Here is a 20,380-nt window from a genome sequence, read left to right as displayed (position 1 = left end):
TTTCTTATTTATTTTTGGCAGCAGTAGGTATTTGTTGCTGTTAAGGCTTTCTCTAGTTACTGTGAGCAGGGACTACTCTGTAGTTGTGGTGTGCCAGCTTCTTATTGTGGTGGCTTCTCTTATGTGTGGAGTATGGGCTCTAGAGCATTCAGGCATCAATAGTTGTGGTACATGGGCTCAGTTGCCCTGCAGCTTGTTGTATCTTCCTGGCCCAGGGATCAAAGCTGTATCCCCTGCATTATCAGGCAGATTCTTAAAGATTGGACCATCAGGGAAGTCCTCACTTTATTTTATTTTATTTTTACTGATGCTGCTGCTGCTAAGTCGTTTCAGTTGTGTCTGACTCTGTGAGACCCCATAGATGGCAGCCCACCAGGCTCCGCCGTCCCTGGGATTCTCCAGGCAAGAACACTGGAGTGGGTTGCCATTTCCTTCTCCAGTGCATAAAAGTGAAAAGTGAAAGTGAAGTCGCTCAGTTGTGTCCGACTCTTCGCGACCCCATGGACTGCAGCCTACCAGACTCCTCCATCCATGGATTTTCCAGGCAAGAGTACTGGAGTTGGGTGCCATTGCCTTCTCCTTTTTACTGATGAGTGTTGCTACAAGATTTATCAGTTTTGTTTATCATCTAAAGGAACCAGCTTTTAGTTTCATTGATTGTTTCTATTGTTTGCTTCATGTCTATTTCATTTATTTCTGCTCTGATATTTATGATTTGTTTCCTTCTATTCACTTTGAGGTTTGCTTCTTCTTCTTTCTCTATTTGCTTTAGGTGGTGTTGTTCAGTTCTTAAGTCATGTCCGACTCTTTGCAACCTCATGGACTGCAGCACGCCAGGCTTCCATGTCCTTCAGTATCTCCCAGAGTTTGCTCAAACTCATGTCCATTGACTCAGTGATGCCATCAAACCATCTCATCTTCTGTCTCCTCCTGCCCTCAATCTTTGCCAGCATCAGGGCCTTTTCCAGTGAGTCAGCTCTTCACGTCAGGTTGCCAGAGTTTTGGAGCTTCAGCATCAGTCCTTCCAGTGAATATTCAGGGTTGATTTCCTTTAGGATTGACTAGTTTGATCTTGCAGGCCAAGGGACTCTCAAGAGTCTTCTCCAACACCACAGTTCGAAAGCATCAATTCTTTGGTGCTCAGCCTTCTTTATGGTACAACTCTCATATCTGTACTTGACCACTGGAAAAACCATACCTTTGTTGGCAAAGTGATGTCTCTGCTTTTTAATACACTCTCTAGGATTGTCATAGCTTTTCTTCAAAAGAGCATGTGCCTTTTAATTTCATGGCAGGAGTCACCATCTGCAGTGATTTTGGAGCCCATGAAAATAAAGTCTGTCACTGTTTCCATTTTTTCCCCATCTATTTCCCATGAGATGATGGGACCAGATGCCATGACCTTAGTTTTTTGAATGTTGAGTTTTAAGCCAGCTTTTTCACTTTCCTCTTTCACCTTTATCAAGAGGTTCTTTAGTTACTTTTTAGTTTCTGCCATTAGGGTGGTATCACCTACATATCTGAGGTTGTTGATATTTTCCCTGGAAGTCTTGATTTCAGCTTGTGATTCATCCAGCCTGGCATTTCACATTATGTAATCTTCATGTATTAAGCAGGGTGACAATATACAGCCTTGACGTACACGTTTCCCACTTTGGAACCAGTCCATTGTTCCATGTCCAGTTCTAACTGGTGCTTCTTGACCTTCATACAGCTTTCTCAGGAGACAGGTAAGGTGGTTCAGACTCCCATCTTTTAAAGAATTTTCCACAGTTTGTTGTGACTTGCACAGTCAAAGGCTTGGGCATGGTCAATGAAGCAGATGTTTTTCTGGAATTCTCTTGGTTTTTCTAGCATGTGAGATGAGCACAGTTGTGCAGTAGTTTGAACATCATTTGGCATTGCCCTTCTTTGGGACTGGAATAAAAATGGACCTTTTCCAGTCCTGTGGCCACTGCTGAGTTTTCCATATTTGCCGGCATATTGAGTGCAACACTTTAACAGTGTTATCTTTTAGGATTTGAAAGCTCAGATGGAATTCCATCACCTCCACCAGCTTTGTTCATAGTAATGCTTCTTAAGGCCCACACTCACTTGATTTCACACTCCAGGATGTCTGGCTCTATGTTGTTGACCACACTGTCATGGTTATCTGAGTCATTAAGACCTTTTTTGTACGGTTCTTCTGTGTCACCTCTTCTAAATCTCCCCTGCTTCTGTTAGGTCCTTGCCATTTGTATACTTTATTGTGCCCATCTTTGTATGGAATGTTCCCTTGGTATCTCTAATTTTCTTGAAGAAATCTCTAGTCTTTCACATTCAGTTGTTTTCCTCTATTTCTTTGCATTGTTCTCATAAGAAGGCTTTCTTATTGCTCTTTGCTTTTCTTTGGAACTCCACATTCATTTGGGTATATCTTTCCTTTCCTGCTCTGCCTTTTGCTTCTCTTCTTTTTTCAGCTATTTGTAAGGCCTCCTTCGACAACCATTTTGCCTTGTTGCATTTCTTTTTCTTGGGGATGGTTTTGGTCACCAACTCCTGTACCATAATGTTATGAATCTCCATCCATAGTTCTTCAAGAACTCTATCAGATCTAATCCCTTGAATCTGTTTGTCATTTCCACTATATAATCATAAGGGATTTGATTTAGGCCATACCTGAATGGCCTAGTGGTTTTCCCTAGTTTCTTCAATTTAAGCCTGAAATTTTTAGTAAGGAGTTCATGATCTGAGCCACAGTCACCTCCCAGTCTTGTTTTTGCTGACTGTATAGAGCTTCTCCATCTTTGGCTGCAAAGAATCTAATCAGTCTGATTTTTGTATTGACCATCTGGTGATGTCCGTGTGTAGAGTCGTCTCCTGTGTTGTTGGAAGAGGGTATTTCCTATGACTAGTGCATTCTCTTGGCAAAATTCTGTTAGCCTTTGCCCTGCTTCATTTTGTATTCCAAGGCCAAACGTGCCTGTTACTCCAGGTATCTCTTGACTTTCTACTTTTGCATTTCAATCCCCTATGATGAAAAGGACATCTTTTTTGGTGTTAGTTCTAGAAGGTATTATAGGTCACCATAGAACCGTTCAGCTTCTTCCATATTAGTGGTTGGGGCTTAGACTTGGATTACTGTGATGTTGAATGGTTTCCCTTGGAAATGAACCAAGATCATTCTGTCAGTGTTGAGATTGTGCCCAAGTACTGCATTTCAGAGTCTATTGTTGACTATGAGGGCTACACCAATTTCTAAGGGACTCTTGGCCACAGTAGTGGATATAATGGTCATCTGAATTAAATTCACCCATTCCAGTCCATTTTAGTTCACTGATTCCTAAAATGTTGATGTTCACTTTTGCCATCTCCTGTTTGACCACTTCCAATTTACCTTGATTCATGGACATAACATTCCAGGTTCCTATGCAGTATTGTTCTTTATAGCATCAGACTTTACTTCCATCACCAGTCACACTCACAATTGGGAACTGTTTTCGCTTTCATGGCATCTCTTCATTATTTCTGGAGTTATTTCTCCACTCTTCTGCAGTAGCATATTGGGCACCTACCAACCTGGGGAGTTCATCTTTCTGTGTCATATCTTTTTGCTTTTTCATACTGTTCGTGGGGTTCTCAAGGCAAGAATACTAAAGTGGTTTCCCATTCCTTCTCCAGTGGACCATGTTTTGTCAGAACTCAGTTTAGGTTTTTTATTGGAGATTTTTCTTGTTTCCCAAAGTAAGATTGTATTGCTGTACACTTCCTTCTTAGAATTGCTTTTGCTGTTTCCCGTAGGTTTTGGATCTTTATGTTTTCATTGTCATTTGTCACTAGGTATTTTTTAATTTACTCTTTGATTTCTTCAGTGACTCACCGGGTGTTTCTTAGCATATTGTTTAGCTTTTACAAGTTTGTGTTTCTTACTTTTTTTCCTTTTAGTTGATTTCTATCTCATAGCATTGTGGTCAGAAAAGATAGTTGATGTGATTTCAGTTTTCGTAAATGTACCAAGCCTGACTTTGTGGCCTTACTTGTAATCAATCCTAGAAAATGTTCCATGTACACTTGAGAAGAAAGTGTATTCTGCTGCTTTCAGATGGAATGCTCTATAAATATTAAGTTGATCTATTTTAATGTGTCATGTAAGGTCTGTTTTTCCTGATTGACTTTTGGTCTGGATATTTCCATTGATGAAAGTGGGGTGTTAATGTCCCACACTAATAGTTTGTTACTGTAGATTTTTCATTTTATGGCTCTTAGTACCAGTTTTATATATTGAGCTGTTCCTATATTGGGTACAAGTATATTTACAGTTATTTTATCTTCTTGGATTGATCCCCTGATCATTGTATAGTGTCCTTCTTTCTCTCTTAAAACACTCTGTATGTATTTTAAGATCTATTTTGTTTGATATGAGTATTGACATTGCAGCTTTCTTTTGATTTCTATTTACATGGAATACCCTTTCAGTCCCCTGACTTTCAGTCTGTGTCCCTAGATTTGAAGTGGGTATTTTGTAGACAGCTTATGTTTGCATCCATTCAACCAGTCTGTCTTTTGAATAGAGCATTAAATCAATTTACATTTAAGGTAATTATTGATATGTTTTTGTTTTACTGTCTTTTCTTTTTTGGCCTTGCTGCATGGCTTACAGATCTTAGTTCCCTGACCAGGGATAGAATCCAGGCCGTGGCAGTAAAAGCACCAAATCCTACCCACTCTACTGCCAGGAAACTCCCTTGTCATTGCCAGTTTATTAATTTTTAAATTTGATTTTGTAGGTCTTTTTCCCTGCGTCCTCTTTTTCTCTCTCATGATTTGATGCCTAACTTTAGTGTTGTGTTTAATTTCATTTTTCCTTTTGTGTGTATGTATTTATTGTTGATTTTCAGTTTGCAGTTACTGTGTTTTGATATAGTAGTCTATAAATGAGATTGTTTTCAGATGCTGGCCTCTTAATTTCAAATGCCTTTCTAATATCTTGAGTTTGTACACATCTCTTCTCATGATTGCTGGTTTTCATATCCTATTTCTATGTGGATGATGTCTTACTTTTACTATATGCATTCTTTACTAGTGAGCTTTTCCATTCATTGTTTTTTTGTTTCTAGTTATGGCCTTTTTTTTTTTTTTTTTGCCTTCCACCTAGAAAAATTTGTTTAGCATTTGTTGCATAGTTTGTATGGTGTTGTATTCTCTTAACTTTTGCACGACAGCTTTTGATTCCTCCACGAACTATGAATTAGAGCCTTGCTGGGAAGGTATCTTGGTTATGGGTTCTTTCCTCTCATCGCTGTAAATATATCGTGCCATTCCTTTCTGGTCTGCAGAGTTTCTGCTGTAAAATCAGCTGATAATCTTTCAGGAATTCCCTTGTATGTTATTTTTTGCTTTTAATATTTTCTCTTTAATTTTTGTCAGTTTGATTAACATGTGTCTTGGCATGTTCCTCCTTGTATTTATCCTGCCTGGCACTCTCTGCACTTCTGGACCTGGGTAACTATTTCCTTTCCCATGTTATGGATGTTTTCAGCTATTATCTCTTCAAACATTTTCCCAGGTCCTTTATCGCTTCTCCTGACACCCCTTTAATGTGAATGTTGGTGCTTTAAATGTAATCTCAGAGGTGTCTTAGATTGTCCTCATTTCATTTCTTTTTTCTCTATTCTGTGGCAGTGATTTCCACCATTCTGTCTTGCCACTTACTCATCTGTTCTCTCATTTTTTCTGCTATTGGTTTAATCTAGTGTGTTTTTTATTTCACTCATTGTAGTTTGTCTCTATTTGTTCTTTAGATATTTTAGGTGTTTATTAAACATTTTTTCTTTCTTCTCAGTCTTTGCCTCCATTCTTTTTCTAAGATCTTGGATCATCTTTACTGTCCGTACTCTGCATTCTTTTTTAGGTAGATTGCCTGTCTCCACTAAACATAGTTGTTGTTCTGAGATTTTATCTTGTTCCTTCATCTGGGACTTATTCCTCTGCTGGTCTCATTTTGTCTTACTTCCTGTGATTGCGATTTCCATTCTGCAAGCTGTAGGGTTGTAGTTCGTTTTTGCTTCTGCCCTCTGTTCCCTTGTGGATGAGGCCAGTCTAAGGCTTGTGTAGGGAATTCCCTGGTGGTCCAGTGGTTAGGAGTCCACACTTTTACTGTTGAGTGCACGTGTTCAGTTCCTGGTTAGGAAACAGATTCCACAAGCCATACAGCATGGTTAAAAAAGAAAAATTATTTAACAGGCTTGTGCAGGCTTCCTGTTAGGAGGGACTGGTTCCTGCCAACTTGTGGGCAGAGCTGAGTATTGTGTCTCTTCTACTGAATCCAAGTTTGCTCTGGTTGCTATGACAGGCCAATTAACCGAGAGATGAGGTGTTGAGGCAAGGAATATGAGTTTCTTTGGAAAGCTGGCAGACTGAGATGACAGACTAGTGTCTCCAAAAAGCCATCATATCAGGGTCTGGATGCCAGGTTCTTTTTATAGAACAGGGATGGGAGAAGGCGAGGAAGTCAAGTAAAAGTTCCATTAATCTTGCAAATATCTCCTGGAATAGACAGCCTCGTGGAGAGGATCCATTAATTCCTTCCTGTAGCCATCCACAGGGCCTGGAACAAAGGCATTTTGGTTTAACACTCAGGCAGTGGGGCAGGGTTCCCCAAGGCAGGCCACTGTGTATGGACAGTATCCTTTTAGTGAACAAAAGCAATGGGAAGCAAAGGTTAAAGTAGAAGAAACAGAGCCAACGTGGAGTCAGTTCTTCCCAGTAACAGTTGCGCACTGTCAGTGTCCATTCCACATCTTGTAGAAAAGGGGGCCATGACCATTCTAATCGCTTCCTGTTGCGTCTTGTCAGATAGATGTCTCTGGGAATGTCTGCCATCAGTGCCAGTGTTCCAAATGTTGCTTCTTTTGTTCCTATATGGGAAGTGTCTACTTTACACCTGTACACTTAAAAAATACTCACAACCTAAAAGTTAAGAGTTATGTTCTCTTCAGTGGGAATTTTGAGGACTTAAGGCCTGATAGGCAGCCACTCAGGTAAAGAATTTAGCAACTTTTCTGTGTATGTGAAGATGCAAGAGTCAGGGCTCATTGAAACCATTTCCTTGACATGTACCTCAGGTATCTGGGGCCTAGAATCCTGTATTCTCATATCCCGAGTTTCCTCAGGACTCACCATAGCAAGTGGCTGAAGTCTAATGGCTGCTAGATAGGAGATATTCTCCTTCCTGAGTGTCCTAGGGCTCACCAGCTCGTGTTGAGCAGGGGGCTGCAATCGCTGATGGCTGATATGGCAGGAAATATTCCATTTCTCAGATCCTCCCCTCTTGGTCAGGAATTTAACCAATATTTAGGAGACATTTTATGATGAAATTTTGTCCCATGACACTGGGTGGCCCCTCCCAGATCAGGCAAAAATACTTAATTTGTGACCCCTTGGACTGCAGCACACCAGGCTTCCCTGTCCATCACCAACTCCCAGAGCTTGCTCAAACTCAACATCTATCAAGTCGGTAGACCCCCATCAATAATTAATGATTCTCTAGATCTGTCTAATTATGATCCAGGAGACATTTTCACTTATTGCCTCTTCCCATACCTAGAATCACACTATTACAATTATGTTATCAATGTGATATATTTCCTTTGGAGTGTGTTTCTTTGGAGGCCTGTTTGCACACTTGGTACTGTGATAGACAACTCATCTTATAAATGAGACAGGATATAAATAATGCAGGGAGCAACATTTACAAAGACCTAATGCAGCAGGGAGACACAAAGCACAAACATTTTGGAGACAAGAAACAAAACAATGATTCATGTAACTAATTGTAATCCAGTTGCAATAATCAGGCAACGGTTAAAAGTAAAAAAAAGATCAGACATGGAGTCAGTTCTTTCCTGTAAGACCTCTAGTGAGCAAGATCATGTGAAGGGGTGTGTTTAGTGGGCACCTGTGGGCTCAGGAAGACTTCATGCAGACTGTCTGCTGATGGGCAGGACTGTGTTGCCACCCCATTAGTTGTTTGGTTTGAGGCATCCCAGCATTGGAACCTGTAGGCTGTTGGGAGGGACCAGGTTTTAGTGAGGAAATGGTGGCCTGCAGGAGCGCTCACACCCATGCATACTCTCCAGAACTACCACCACCAGTGTCTTTGTCCCCACAGTGAGCCATAACACCCCTTGTCTCAGCAGAAGATCCTCCAGTATTAGCAGGTAGGTCTAGCCCAGGCTCCTCGAGGTCACCGCTTTTCCCCTGGGTCCTGGTGGTCACAGGATTTTGTGTGTCCCTACTGAGAGTGGAGTTTCTGTTTGCCCCAGTATTGTGGAATCCTTGCAGTCAAATCCCATTGGCCTTCATAGCCAGATGCTCTGGCGGCTCCTACTCCCAATGCCAGACCCCCAGGCCGGGGAGCCTGGTGTAGGCCTCCAAACTTTCACTCCTGTGAGAGAACCTCTGTGATACAGTTATTTTCATTTGTGGGTCACCCACCTGGCAGGTATGGGAATTGATTTTTACCATGCTTGTGCTCATCCTACTGTCTCCTTATGACTTCTTGTTTGTCTTTGGATATAGAGTATCTTTTTTGGTCGGTTCTGGTGTTTTATTCTCAGTGGTTATTCAGCAATTAGTTGTGATTTTGGTGTTTTCATGAGAAGAGATGAGCTCACATCCTTCTACTCTGCCATCTTGTCTCAGCCCTCAATCAGAAATGTTTCATTTTTTGTAAATATTTTTATGCCTTCTAGGTTTCGTGTTATACTTAAAAAGGCCTTTCCTTACTTAGGTTTTGTGTTTCTTCGTTTTGTTGTTTTTAATCCCCCTATTCCTGAAACTTACATGGTTTTTAAAAACTACACACATTTAAAGCTCTTACCCGTCTGAAATTCTTTTTTGTATAAAGAATGAGCTGAAGATCCAACTTGGTTCTTTTACAGATGGCTGGCCAGTTGTCCCACACCACTTACTGCATTTTCCCATGCTGTTTTAAAATGCTTGCTTTGTTTTAAATTTCACTATCTAATTAACTCTGTTTCCTTGGCCAGAGGAATGGATTTTAACTTTACTAAGATAATTATTTCTCCACCCACCTCTCAGCAAGCTGATACAAAATTCTTTTTCCTCAGGATCCTTTCAAGTATAGCTACCCACCACTTGTAGATGATGATTTCCAAACACCATTGTGTGAAAATGGGCCTATTGCCAGTGAGGATGAAGCTTCAAGTAAAGAAGATATAGAAAGTGATGGCAAAGATACCTTGGAAACAATTTCTAATGAAGAACAAACAACTCTTCCTAAAAAGGTAATTTTAACAAAAAAATTTAAGAGAGACAAAAGATGTGATCTCGTCCCACCAGCTGGCTATGTGAATTTAGATAATTCACTAAACCTGCTGCCCTTCTATATCTTGAAATGTAAAAAGAGCAAGGATGGCACTAGCTGACTGTTAGTACCACTACATTATATAAAAGGCTGATTCCATGCTTTGTATAAAAATTGGCAAAACACACCTTGAAAGAATCCTTTTATCCAAAAAATGTTTTATCTAAAATAAAAGTAACTTAAAACGTACCCTTGATCTACCCCCTCTTTGTCACTTTTAAAGAACACTGAGTTGTTATGTTTTTATATCAGGAACTTGATAGAGATATAAATATATTCTATGTAGAAAAGATTTTAAAATACATAAGTGAGGGGAATTCCCTGGTGGTCCAGTGATTAGGATGCAGTGTTCTCACTGCCCAGGGCCCAGGTTTAATCCCTGGTTGGGGAATTAAGATCCCACAAGCCGTGCAGTGTGGCCAAAAAAACTAAAAATAAAAAGACTCTTAAGAGAAAGACCATGTTACATTTTCTAAAGGGGCTTCTTTATATAGTAGGCACTCAAATATAGGTTAATGATCTGATTATTATATCTAAATTATATATTTAATATATAGTAAACCTAGCTTAAAGATTATAATTTGGATCGAGTCACTATAATGCTTACTTTGTGACCTAATGAACTACCTGTGTGAAACTCAATTTTTTTATCTTTCTTCATATATGTATATAATTTGTCCTTAGGGTAACATAATGGAACCTACTTCCAAAGCAGATGAGAATGAAAAAGTTGATTCCAAAATGAAAACTTTCAAGAAACCACTGAGTGTGTTTAAAGGGCCCTTATTACACATCAGGTAATGGCTGAGGATTTAGCTGAGCATATAGCTATGCTTTTGTAACATATCTTGATTGTTTTGAGAGAACTGCAAAGTTGAAATTTCTGGACTGTTTTTGAAACTGTGGAAATATAAAATTAAGGGGTATCTGAAGACTCACGTTGGTTTTCAAACATAGTGGATATTTGTAGCTACCTTTTTATTATTTATTCTGTTGAGTTTGTTTAAAAGGCCCTTATCCCACATTAGGTAATCATGAATACTCCCGTATTAACAACAAATCTGAATGACATACATTTTTCTCATTTTATTGGTAGTGTTTGACTTGCGTAAGTTTGAGGTTGCCAGAAATGACACTGAAGTAGCCCTTTATTGATTTAACCTTCCAAAACTAAAGCTGAACCAGAAAAATAGGATTTCTACCAAAGCCAAATTTCAGCACATCTCTATTTTTTCTCTCCAGGGTGTTCAGTCCACAAAATTTAGTATCGTTTCTTTATCATTAGGTAGAGATCTTTCTCACTAATGATGCTTTTGGTTGGTAAATCTATATAGCCTTATTTAACAGTGCTTTATCAACTGTCTTTGGTAACGGCCTACTGTATCATTTTCTATCCCTTTACTTGAAACCTTTCTATATAACTGTTAAAGACTCATTAACAGTAGAGCCAGACATTCTAAAGATCGAATTTGAAATTCTCTAATTGACAAGATTGATTTGTTGACACACATTTTGATTACTGTTATATTTGGATTTATCTTCATCTGCATGAGTGTGTGTGTGGTGGGTGCAGGGAGGGAAACACACGTGCCTGTTCTCCTTTCCATGGTTTTGCTTGGTCGTTTTCCCTGCTTCAGAATTTTTTTCCCCATTTTCCCCTGTACTAGTTTGCAAACTAGTTTTTTTTTTCCTCTGGAGGCCTGTCACAACCTCATCAAGATATGGCTGGAAGAGCCAGCTAGGGAGAAAGCCAGCTCTGCACTGCCCACCAGAAAATCACAGTGCTTCTCCTCCACAGACCCGGGGACCTAACCAGCCTCTGTCTCCCCAGACCTTTTCATGGTTTTTGTGCTGGGTACTGAGAACAGTTGAAGACAGAAACTTCCTATCTTTTCCGTGGTATATTTCACTTGGGTTTTTAAAGGAAGCCAGCAGTCATGCCACTTTATGTCTTGTCCAAAGCTAGGCACAGCTCTCCAGGGAGAGCTTTTAACAATGTGTGTTCTCTACATGAATAAATATCTGATATGCAGACATTCCTGATATAAAATGAGTCTGTTTATAAAGATGGAGCTCAAAGTCAAGGGCTATCTGGCGAATTCACCTTTTTACTTAAAAATCATAGTCCTTTGTACTGTTTGGAGAGGCACCTCATGCAATTTAAATTTAGCTCATGTAATTAAATTACACAATCTTTGCTTGAGTCTTTTCATTTTTATTTTAGATCGTGGGCATTACAGTGGCTAATAACAGTAAAAATTGCATTTTGAAGCTTACTGATTTTCTGACCAATTTTCCTGTAGTTCCCACAGCAAATCTTATGTTATTCTCCTTCCATGTTACTTAGAAAAAACTATATATAGTCAGGAATTATTTTGTTACTTAAATATATCTCTGACTTTTTTAAGTTGGTGTATAGATATGTGCCCCATTCTAATGTTTGTAATTAGGTAAAGTTGAAGTGGCAATTTCTTCTCTGGTTCTTATCTGTCACCTGCCAAAGAGTTTCAGTAAATAAACCTTAAGACGGTGCTGGTTATGGGACTAATTCAGAATCCTCCTAATTCTCCCTTCTGTTCCTGCCTATTTTTCTTTTAGATCTTGGGGGGAACCATAGGACTTTTCAAATAGCATGCATTCATTCAGTCAGTAAGAAAGATTAAAATACAAAATGTATTAGGTAATCGTTTTGTAATCTTCTTTGATGAAATCTCTTTATACAAATGGGCATAACCAGATATTTTTCTTCAAGCTGATGATTAGGTTTGTCATTTCTTCTGAGCAGTACCAATGCCTTATGCTTTTATTACCATGTAGCCCAGCGGAAGAACTGTATTTTGGAAGTACAGACTCAGGAGAGAAGAAAGCTTTGATAGTGTTGACAAATGTAACAAAAAACATAGTGGCATTTAAGGTAAATATCTGAGAGATAATTTATAAGTTGTGTGTGGAAATTGAAAGATTGATCATTTTGAGCTTGCATGTTTTTATGATATTTTTAGGCTTGTTAAACTGCCTTTTAGCTCTGAGCTTATCTAAAATGTTCCCTTGAGGTCTGTATCTGTCTATAATATGCAGTAATAGGGTACTGTCCAAATTAGTCCCAGGGTTTAATGTTTTTTATTTAAAAAAAAAATCCTTTTTTCAGTATATGAATAATAAGAAAGAATGAAAAATAAAGCTATAAAATCAAAAGTGCATTTCCCCCCAAGTGTGGTATATTCTGGAGTGTAGTTTATATTGGATACTAACCTGATGCTGAGCAGTAAGTATAACAGGACTGAGCCCACTATTGCCCATATTGTAGGTTTTACTTCCTTAAATTATCTACTTTCTGGATGTCCTTTGATTATCTAAACACTGTTGTAACATGTATTCTAATGTATGTTGTGTTTCTGAATATGAAATATTTATCCTGTTAACCACCTGAATTTAATAATTAACAGTTGGGCTCATTTTTTTAATTTAAGAGGAAGGCTCAGTGACAGTTGGACTGATGAATGTTTCTTCCCAATAAATTGAGGTGCTTTTTACCTGTTGATGGGAAAAGATACATTTTAACCAAGGTGGTTTTATAGACTTTATTAACTGATTTTTTAAAGTCATTTTAAACCATTTCCCCCCAAAGAGCATGAAAGTTATTGTGACTACTGTCTTTCTAAACAGGTGAGAACAACTGCTCCAGAAAAGTACAGAGTCAAGCCCAGCAACAGCAGTTGTGACCCTGGTGCATCAGTTGATATAGTTGTGTCCCCCCATGGCGGTGAGTTGTCACCTGAGTGGCTGCAACAGCCTCTTTATGGGGGACTTAGGGCTGGGTGATGAGTCAGCAGAGCTCAACTGGAATCTCGAAACTGGACTGTCAGCAAGTCACCTTGGCCAACTGTAAAACGAGATGGTTGAATGAGTCTCATTAAAAAAATTGAACAACTAAACTTGTTGACACTAATGCCAGCTGAAATTGAATTTCAAACCACAAAAGTCCTCATCTTTATAGGAGAGCTGCCTGTTTTACAATAGTTCCATATTATTCTTTTTCCTTAGTGTTGTTTTCTAGAACAATGCCTAAGCCACATGCCCAACCCTTTGTAAAGGTCCCTGTTTATGTATTAACTTGCCCTTTTGGAATGCAGGTTTAACAGTCTCTGCCCAAGACCGTTTTCTGGTAATGGCTGCAGAAATGGAACAGACATCTGGCACGGGTCCAGCAGAATTAACTCAGTTCTGGAAGGAAGTTCCTAGAAACAAAGTGATGGAGCACAGGTATGCTTTTTGACTCATAAGCTCTCAAACTGCAATGGGAAAAAATCCCAAAGAGGGATGTGCCTACCTGGGCTAGGCAGGCATTCCTTCCTTGTTGCACTTGGCAGACACTAGGCTTACACTGTGGGCCCCGACTGCTGAAAGGCTCTAGGGTGCCCAGGTGCATGGGCCCTGGAGTGGCTCTAGGATTGCTAATAGCAGAGACTTGCTGGCAGGCCAGTGCAAGATTCTGGATGTGTCAAAAGTACAAGCACAGGTATTTCTCTTCCAGCAGTAAACCTCTGTTAGGAATGCGCACCTTATGTACCAGAATGTTTGCTGCAGCATTGTTTGTACTAGTGGGAAATGAAAAAGGGCCTAAATGATCATCAGGAAAGTAACAGTGAAATACATTCGAGAACAGCCACACTAAGGAGTACTCTGCTGCTGCTGCTAAGTCGCTTCAGTCGTGTCTGACTCTATGTGACCCCATAGACGGCAGCCCACCAGGCTCCCCCGTCCCTGGGATTCTCCAGGCAAGAACACTGGAGTGGGTTGCCATTGCCTTCTCCGAAGGAATACTCTGCAGTTATTCAAAAGAATGTACTATGTCTATTTGCTCTGATACAGGAAGACGACATCTGATATAGTACTAGGAAAAGAAAAGAACCTACTCACAGAAAAATATGTATGACAGTTATCCTATTTAAGAGGAGAAAACCCTATGACTGTATAGGCATATTACACATGTACATCTGTGCATGCATACAAGCCTTTTACATCTTAAAAAGATGTATAGGTAAGAGAAGGTTGGTTATGGGTCTTTTTTTCCCCTAGTGTGCCCAGTTTTGCCCCCCAAGGGACAGTTGTTGGTCTTAACTGGACAGTGGGGTGCTGTGGGCATCTAACAGGTAGACACCAGGGGCGCTACTCAGTGTACCCCTCTGCACAGGATACACCTCCCCCCCACCGCTGAAGAATGGTGCAGCCCAGAATGTATTGAGGAAGCTCAGTTGAGGATAGTTAAGATGGCTACTCTGATGGCATTTGAGTAGGACATGAAGAAATGAGAGAAAGCCACATAGATAACTGGGACAAGAGCTTTCCAGGTAGAGAGAACCACAAATGAAAAAGCTGTGTTCCTGGCCTGTGTGAGGAACAGTAAAGTCATTGGAGCCTAAATCAAGTAAGGGGGGTAGCAGGGAGCCAAATCATTCTCATAGTGAGAATTGCTGATTCTAAGAGGAGAAACCATTACCTGGTGCTGAGCAGAGCCATGAGGTGAATGACTTACATAAAGGGTTACTCTGGGAGGCTGTGTAGAAAATAGACTGTGGGCAGACAGAATATTAACACTTAAATAGAACCTCCTATATGCTAGTACTGGTATAAAAGTGTGTTACTCATATTTATTCATTAGTCACTAGGACAACTCTGCGTGCATGCTTGGTCACTTCTGTCGTGTCCAACTCTGTGACCCCTATAGACTGTAGCACACCAGGCTCCTCTGTCCATGGGATTCTCCAGGCAAGAATACTGGAGGGGGTTGCCATTTCCTTCTCCAGAGGGTCTTCCTGACCCAGGATCGAACCCGTGTCTCTTAATGTCTCCTACACTGGCAGGTGGGTTCTTAACCACTAGCACCACCTGGGAAAGTTAGGTATAGGTAATTATTTTTCTCACTGTATAGATGAGAAGCTGGGAAGTCTATTAATGGCTGTGGTTGATTTAAATCTACAAAAAAAGAGGTTATATAACACATATGGCTGGAACAGAATGTGAGAGGGCCCATACTAAGAAAGAATGTTGGAGAGGAAGTAGGGCCCAGAGGAGGAGCTTGGTCACCATTGTAAAATCACAGGGAGAACACAGACCTGATGTGAAATGCCTTGGACGAGATTACCATTTTCAGGTCATTCATAGGTAAGAGAGCAAGAAAAATAAGAAAGGGTCTAGAAAGACAAGCTGTATTTCCACTAGGCTAGGTCTAACTTTTCCCCAGTAAAAGAGGATAAAAGTTATAGTTAGACCTAGCCTAGAGGAATATTTAGTGGCCAAACAAAGGAGGACAATACAGGGAGTCAGGAGGGAAACCAGTAAGTGAGCTGCGCCCTCAAAACCCAGGTTAGAGTATGTTTCATGAAGGAGCAAACTGCTACCAGTGTCTGCCAAAGATGACATGTGACTGGTGGCCACTGCTGATGACATCATAGAGGTCATTGATGACCTCACGAGGATCATCAGTTTAGTTGGCAGGAGTCAACTGCCAAAGAAACACAGGTGATGAGTCTCCTGAAGGTTTGGGTCTGCTGAAGGTTTGGCTTATTTAGGCAGGACCAGGGTCATCTTTAGAAGGAAGAATGTGTTATGTTTGGCGTTTTTAGTGGGAGCTGTTTGAGCACTGTTTAAAACCACGGTAAGAACAATTTCAGAAGGAGAAGCTGACTTTACAAGGTAAATCACTGACCATGAAATTCCTGAGAAAGAAGGAACAAAACCTAAAACCCAGGTAGAGGTCAGCCTTAAGTCAAGAGGGAGAAAGGAACATAGATCCTAGATAAGGCTCCTGCTGGTTGTGATGTGTTTTTAAATGGAGTATTTAGATATTTAAATCTCAAGTTATATTACAAGAGGGCCTACTTTTGAAGTGCTTATGAAACCATACCTTAAAATTACCAGGTTTTTTTCCTAGTCTTGTTACATATGAGTTGTTTTGTTGTCTTATTTTGTAAATCAGTTCCTAATGGCTTGCTGTTCTATAACTGTCAAAAGAGAATCCATTACTTACAGAAACCGGGAGACTTGGTGGTTTAGTACTGAAGGCCCGGTGAGAGCACTGCTTCCCAGTAGAAAGGGTGGTTTCCTTCAGATCCTAAGATTGGGTGAATTCTATTGAGTCCCTTATGTAAAAGAAAACTTCTCATAGGTTATTGAGGACTGTGTGTAATTGTGTTCTAAGCTAGAAGATGTAGGAAAGGAAAAATAATTTCCCCTCTACCCTTCTAAGTTCTTGGCTAAGACCCACTGTATAAAAGACAGATGAACAGGAGAGAAACAGAGAAACTGAAGTTTCATAACATGGACACCTCCTGTAAATGCGGGAGAAACCGAGGAAAACTAAGTACCTCACCCAAATGGTGCAGGCCATCACCACCTCCAGCTGAAGACCAAAGAAAGCCAGTTCTGAGATGCTGTCAGGGAAAGCACAATAAACATGGGTAAGTAAGGTTATTGTGCCAATTGAGGCAAATTCCTCTCTGCTTGAGGTCCCCAAAGTATCCTGAGGTTCCTAAGCTTGCCAGGAAGTGACTTTCCTTACTCCCCTAGTAAGGCTGTCCGAAAACAAGGTCCCAGGTGAGTTTTTTCCCCAAGTGTCTCTAGTTCCTTACAGCCATCTGCTCATACGTGTCTTTATGCATTTCATTTTCAATATGACATTTGAGTCATAAACCTTGATAATACAACCATGTTTCCAATTGTGTCCTGTTACAAGGGGAACAGATTCTCATTGAACTTATGCAAATAACTGTATCACCATGAAAATGAGAATATCACTAAGTGTTTCCAGATTTTGGAGGGATCAGGTATGGAAAAACATTGTCTTAATTCTGCTTACAAAGGTATAATTCACCAAATTGCAGTAAATCACAGATACCTTAAGAGAAAAAGTTTTCCTTAAATCTGGAGAAACAAAACATTGTATTTCTAACCAAAAGTCATAAAAATTACAATCATTTTCATCAGATCAGTCGCTCAGTCGTGTCCGACTCTTTGCGACCCCATGAATTGCAGCACACCAGGCCTCCCTGTCCATCGCCAACTCCCAGAGTTCACTGAGACTCACGTCCATCGAGTCAGTGATGCCATCCAGCCATCTCATCCTCTGTCGTCCCCTTCTCCTCCTGCCCCCAATCCCTCCCAGCATCAGAGTCTTTTCCAATGAGGCAACTCTTCGCATGAGGTGGCCAAAGTACTGGAGTTTCAGCTTTAGCATCATTCCTTCCAAAGAAATCCCAGGGCTGATCTTCAGAATGGACTGGTTGGATCTCCTTGCAGTCCAAGGGACTCTCAAGAGTCTTCTCCAACACCACAGTTCAAAAGCATCAATTCAGCTTCATTCAATTCCATGTTATTAATTTTTGTTCTGCTTGAGTCCAGTTTTTCCATTAGTTCTGGAAATTCCTATCCAGTTCAGTTTTATAATCTTGAAGTTATCAGAAACCTGAATCCTACAGTATTTGTCAGAGTCCTTTTTGTGAGTCTCTTTGAAGATGAAACATGTATCTCTACAAATACAATCAAGAAGGTTTAGTATTCTTATTTGACAATGTGTCTCACGTAATTTGGGGTGTCCCTGGTGGCTTGAATGGTAAAGAATCTGTCTGCAATGCGGAAGACATGGGTTTGATTCCTGGGTCAGAAAGAGTCCCTGGAGAAGGAAAGGGTAACCCACTCCAGGCAGGTATTCTTGCCTGGGAAATCCCATGGAGAGAGGGGCCTGGCGGGCTACAATCCATGGGATCACAAAGAATTTGATGTGGGGAAGTTTGTCAAAAATATCAAAAGGTTTGGACATTTGACTAAATAGAATCATAAATTATTATGGAACAATACTTACATATCCAATTAACCAAAGTGACAGTTAAATTTCAAAGGTAAATACAGATGGTCACATAGTTGTGACCAGAACTTAGCTCTTAATCTTTAAAAGACTGTTTGCTAAAGTAATCAAAGACCTGATGATAAAGATAACTAGAAACACAGGAAATCATTTTAATACCATCTAAAATCTTTGATTTCTAGGCAGATTACTTAGAAAGGGTAAAGAAAAACCTTTCACAATCTCCTAGTGGGGGCAGACCAGTAGTCTAATAAAACTGTCCTTTAACCAATAAATGAAAGAAAAGTTTATGTAATTACACTATTAAGCTTATTTTTAAAACCCTTAAAACAAATTTATTCAATTTTAGCCCTCTTGACTACACAAGGTAACATTTTCTCTTCCTCTCTCTTCCCAGCTTTCTATATGCCTTTAGTTTGTCCTTTATTCTCCTACTTTCTATTCTGAAATAACTAGCTTTACTTTAGGATATAATTACTTTCACTTCTCTTGGTCAAAAATATCCTAACTCTTGCATATGGAGTTATACACTTATTTCTAGTATTATAATTTTCATAACTCTTAGAAACTAATTTCTAGTGAAAACAAACAAGCATTTGCAGTCTGTTACACCAGCATTCTTTAAACTGGCAAATTTATGAATATAGTTCATCATTTCTAAAAACAGATGTTTCCTCCTAGTATAGTTTTTTAACATGGCACAAGATATGACTATGTCTTACATATCCAAATATCTTTCATTCTGTACTAAGAAGCCCTAAGTAGATAAACCTACGTTTAGTAATGTTTCAGTATTTTATCTTATTTGGAAATGACCTAGATATTCAATTAATTCCCTATCATTTAACTTAGCAAAACTCTAAACTCTCAAGTAATCCAAGATATTTAGAAAACTATTTTTAAGAGATATAAAACATCCTCAGTGCTGAAAAGCTCACCTACAAACTTTTATCCCTGTGACTTGTTAAGTCAAGTGATTTAGATAGAATTGTTCAGTCTACTCATAAAAACATCGAGGCACGGTGTCAGCCATCATCCCAAGGTGTTTTTCTTGCTGACAGATTTTGTAACAGAGCTGACATGAGCCTATTTGAGTAGTAAGTCCAGGTAGAATAAAAGTTGCATCTCTCATTGTATTCATCTTGATAACTCTGAAGATTTGCCTGTTGAATTAAACCAACAAACTTAACCCAGCTTTTTATTTACCAAAAATTATCCCAGATCACGTGAACTTGGAAAAAAAATTGGAGTTAGTTTCTATATTTGAGAGTTCTAGGAATTTTTAATTTGAAAAGCACTTATTTTTCTTTATGCCAATTAAATAGAACTTTTATGAATTAGTTTTTAGAGTAGCATGCAGAGATAGAAAAATACCACACATTTGTTAACACATATATAAACACATGTAAACATACAGATGCAAACAAGAGATCTTAAAGCTTTGGTTCTAAAATTTTAGCCCTGATTTTTGGTACAGTAACACAAAACTCACTAGCTTATAAAAGAACAGGTGAATCCAAATTGTGTTTCTGGCAGCTGGAGTAAGTTAACCTTCTCAGGGTGCTAAGATATATTTTTTTAATCTATATATATATATATATATATATATATGTTTTTTCATTTGTCCAGCTTCAAAATAGCTCCTTTTTTGCCTTCTGATGAGAATCATTTTCCGAGAATTTGCATTTCTAAGAGCTGGCTATCATGTCCTAAAGAAGGTGGGGACAGAAAATTTACATCACAGAGGCACTGCGAAAGTGTCTTAAGTTTTTTGCCTGGAGTTCGGGGGTACTTTGCCTAATATCAGAGGTTTAGAGTAATTACCATATAAGTTTTTCCAAGTGCAGAACAGTTCTATTTCCAGTGTCCTGGTCTTTTACAATGCCTACAGGTATTTTGAGATATTAATAAATAGGGCAGGTTTTCGAAGTGGTTAGGATAGGTGAACACCGAATTGCTTCTAGAGCTGAATTTCTGGCTTTGTAAAGATTTGCAGGACAAAGACAGTTGCTTTTAATGCCTCAAAAAATTGGATTGCAGCCTGAATGATATCAAGGGACTGACCTGCCCATCCAACTACATTTTCTTCAATTTGCTTTATATCAGGGAGAAGATTTCCAATTAAGATGGAAATCAAATGATTTGTGTGT

The 20,380-nt window shown here is 39.4% G+C and overlaps 1 protein-coding gene across 3 annotated transcripts in view; it reads left to right on the top strand.

The window, feature by feature from the left end:
• MOSPD2 (motile sperm domain containing 2) overlaps positions 1–20,380 on the top strand; it is an 84,520-nt gene that overhangs the window by 58,579 nt on the left and 5,561 nt on the right. For 2 of the 3 annotated variants that reach the window (XM_070784157.1, XM_070784156.1), the window contains exons 9-13: positions 9,111–9,287; positions 10,052–10,164; positions 12,185–12,281; positions 13,034–13,130; positions 13,501–13,630. In XM_070784157.1, the coding sequence (XP_070640258.1) occupies positions 9,111–9,287; positions 10,052–10,164; positions 12,185–12,281; positions 13,034–13,130; positions 13,501–13,630 (614 nt within the window). Of the gene's footprint in view, positions 1–9,110; positions 9,288–10,051; positions 10,165–12,184; positions 12,282–13,033; positions 13,131–13,500; positions 13,631–16,616; positions 16,828–20,380 lie in introns of all 3 variants that reach the window. The other variant, XR_011565272.1, reaches the window with a different exon arrangement.

Source organism: Bos indicus, chromosome X, assembly GCF_029378745.1.
Source record: "Bos indicus isolate NIAB-ARS_2022 breed Sahiwal x Tharparkar chromosome X, NIAB-ARS_B.indTharparkar_mat_pri_1.0, whole genome shotgun sequence".
In the NCBI taxonomy this organism is placed as follows: domain Eukaryota; kingdom Metazoa; phylum Chordata; class Mammalia; order Artiodactyla; family Bovidae; genus Bos; species Bos indicus.
This window is presented reverse-complemented; position numbering and strand designations above follow the sequence as displayed.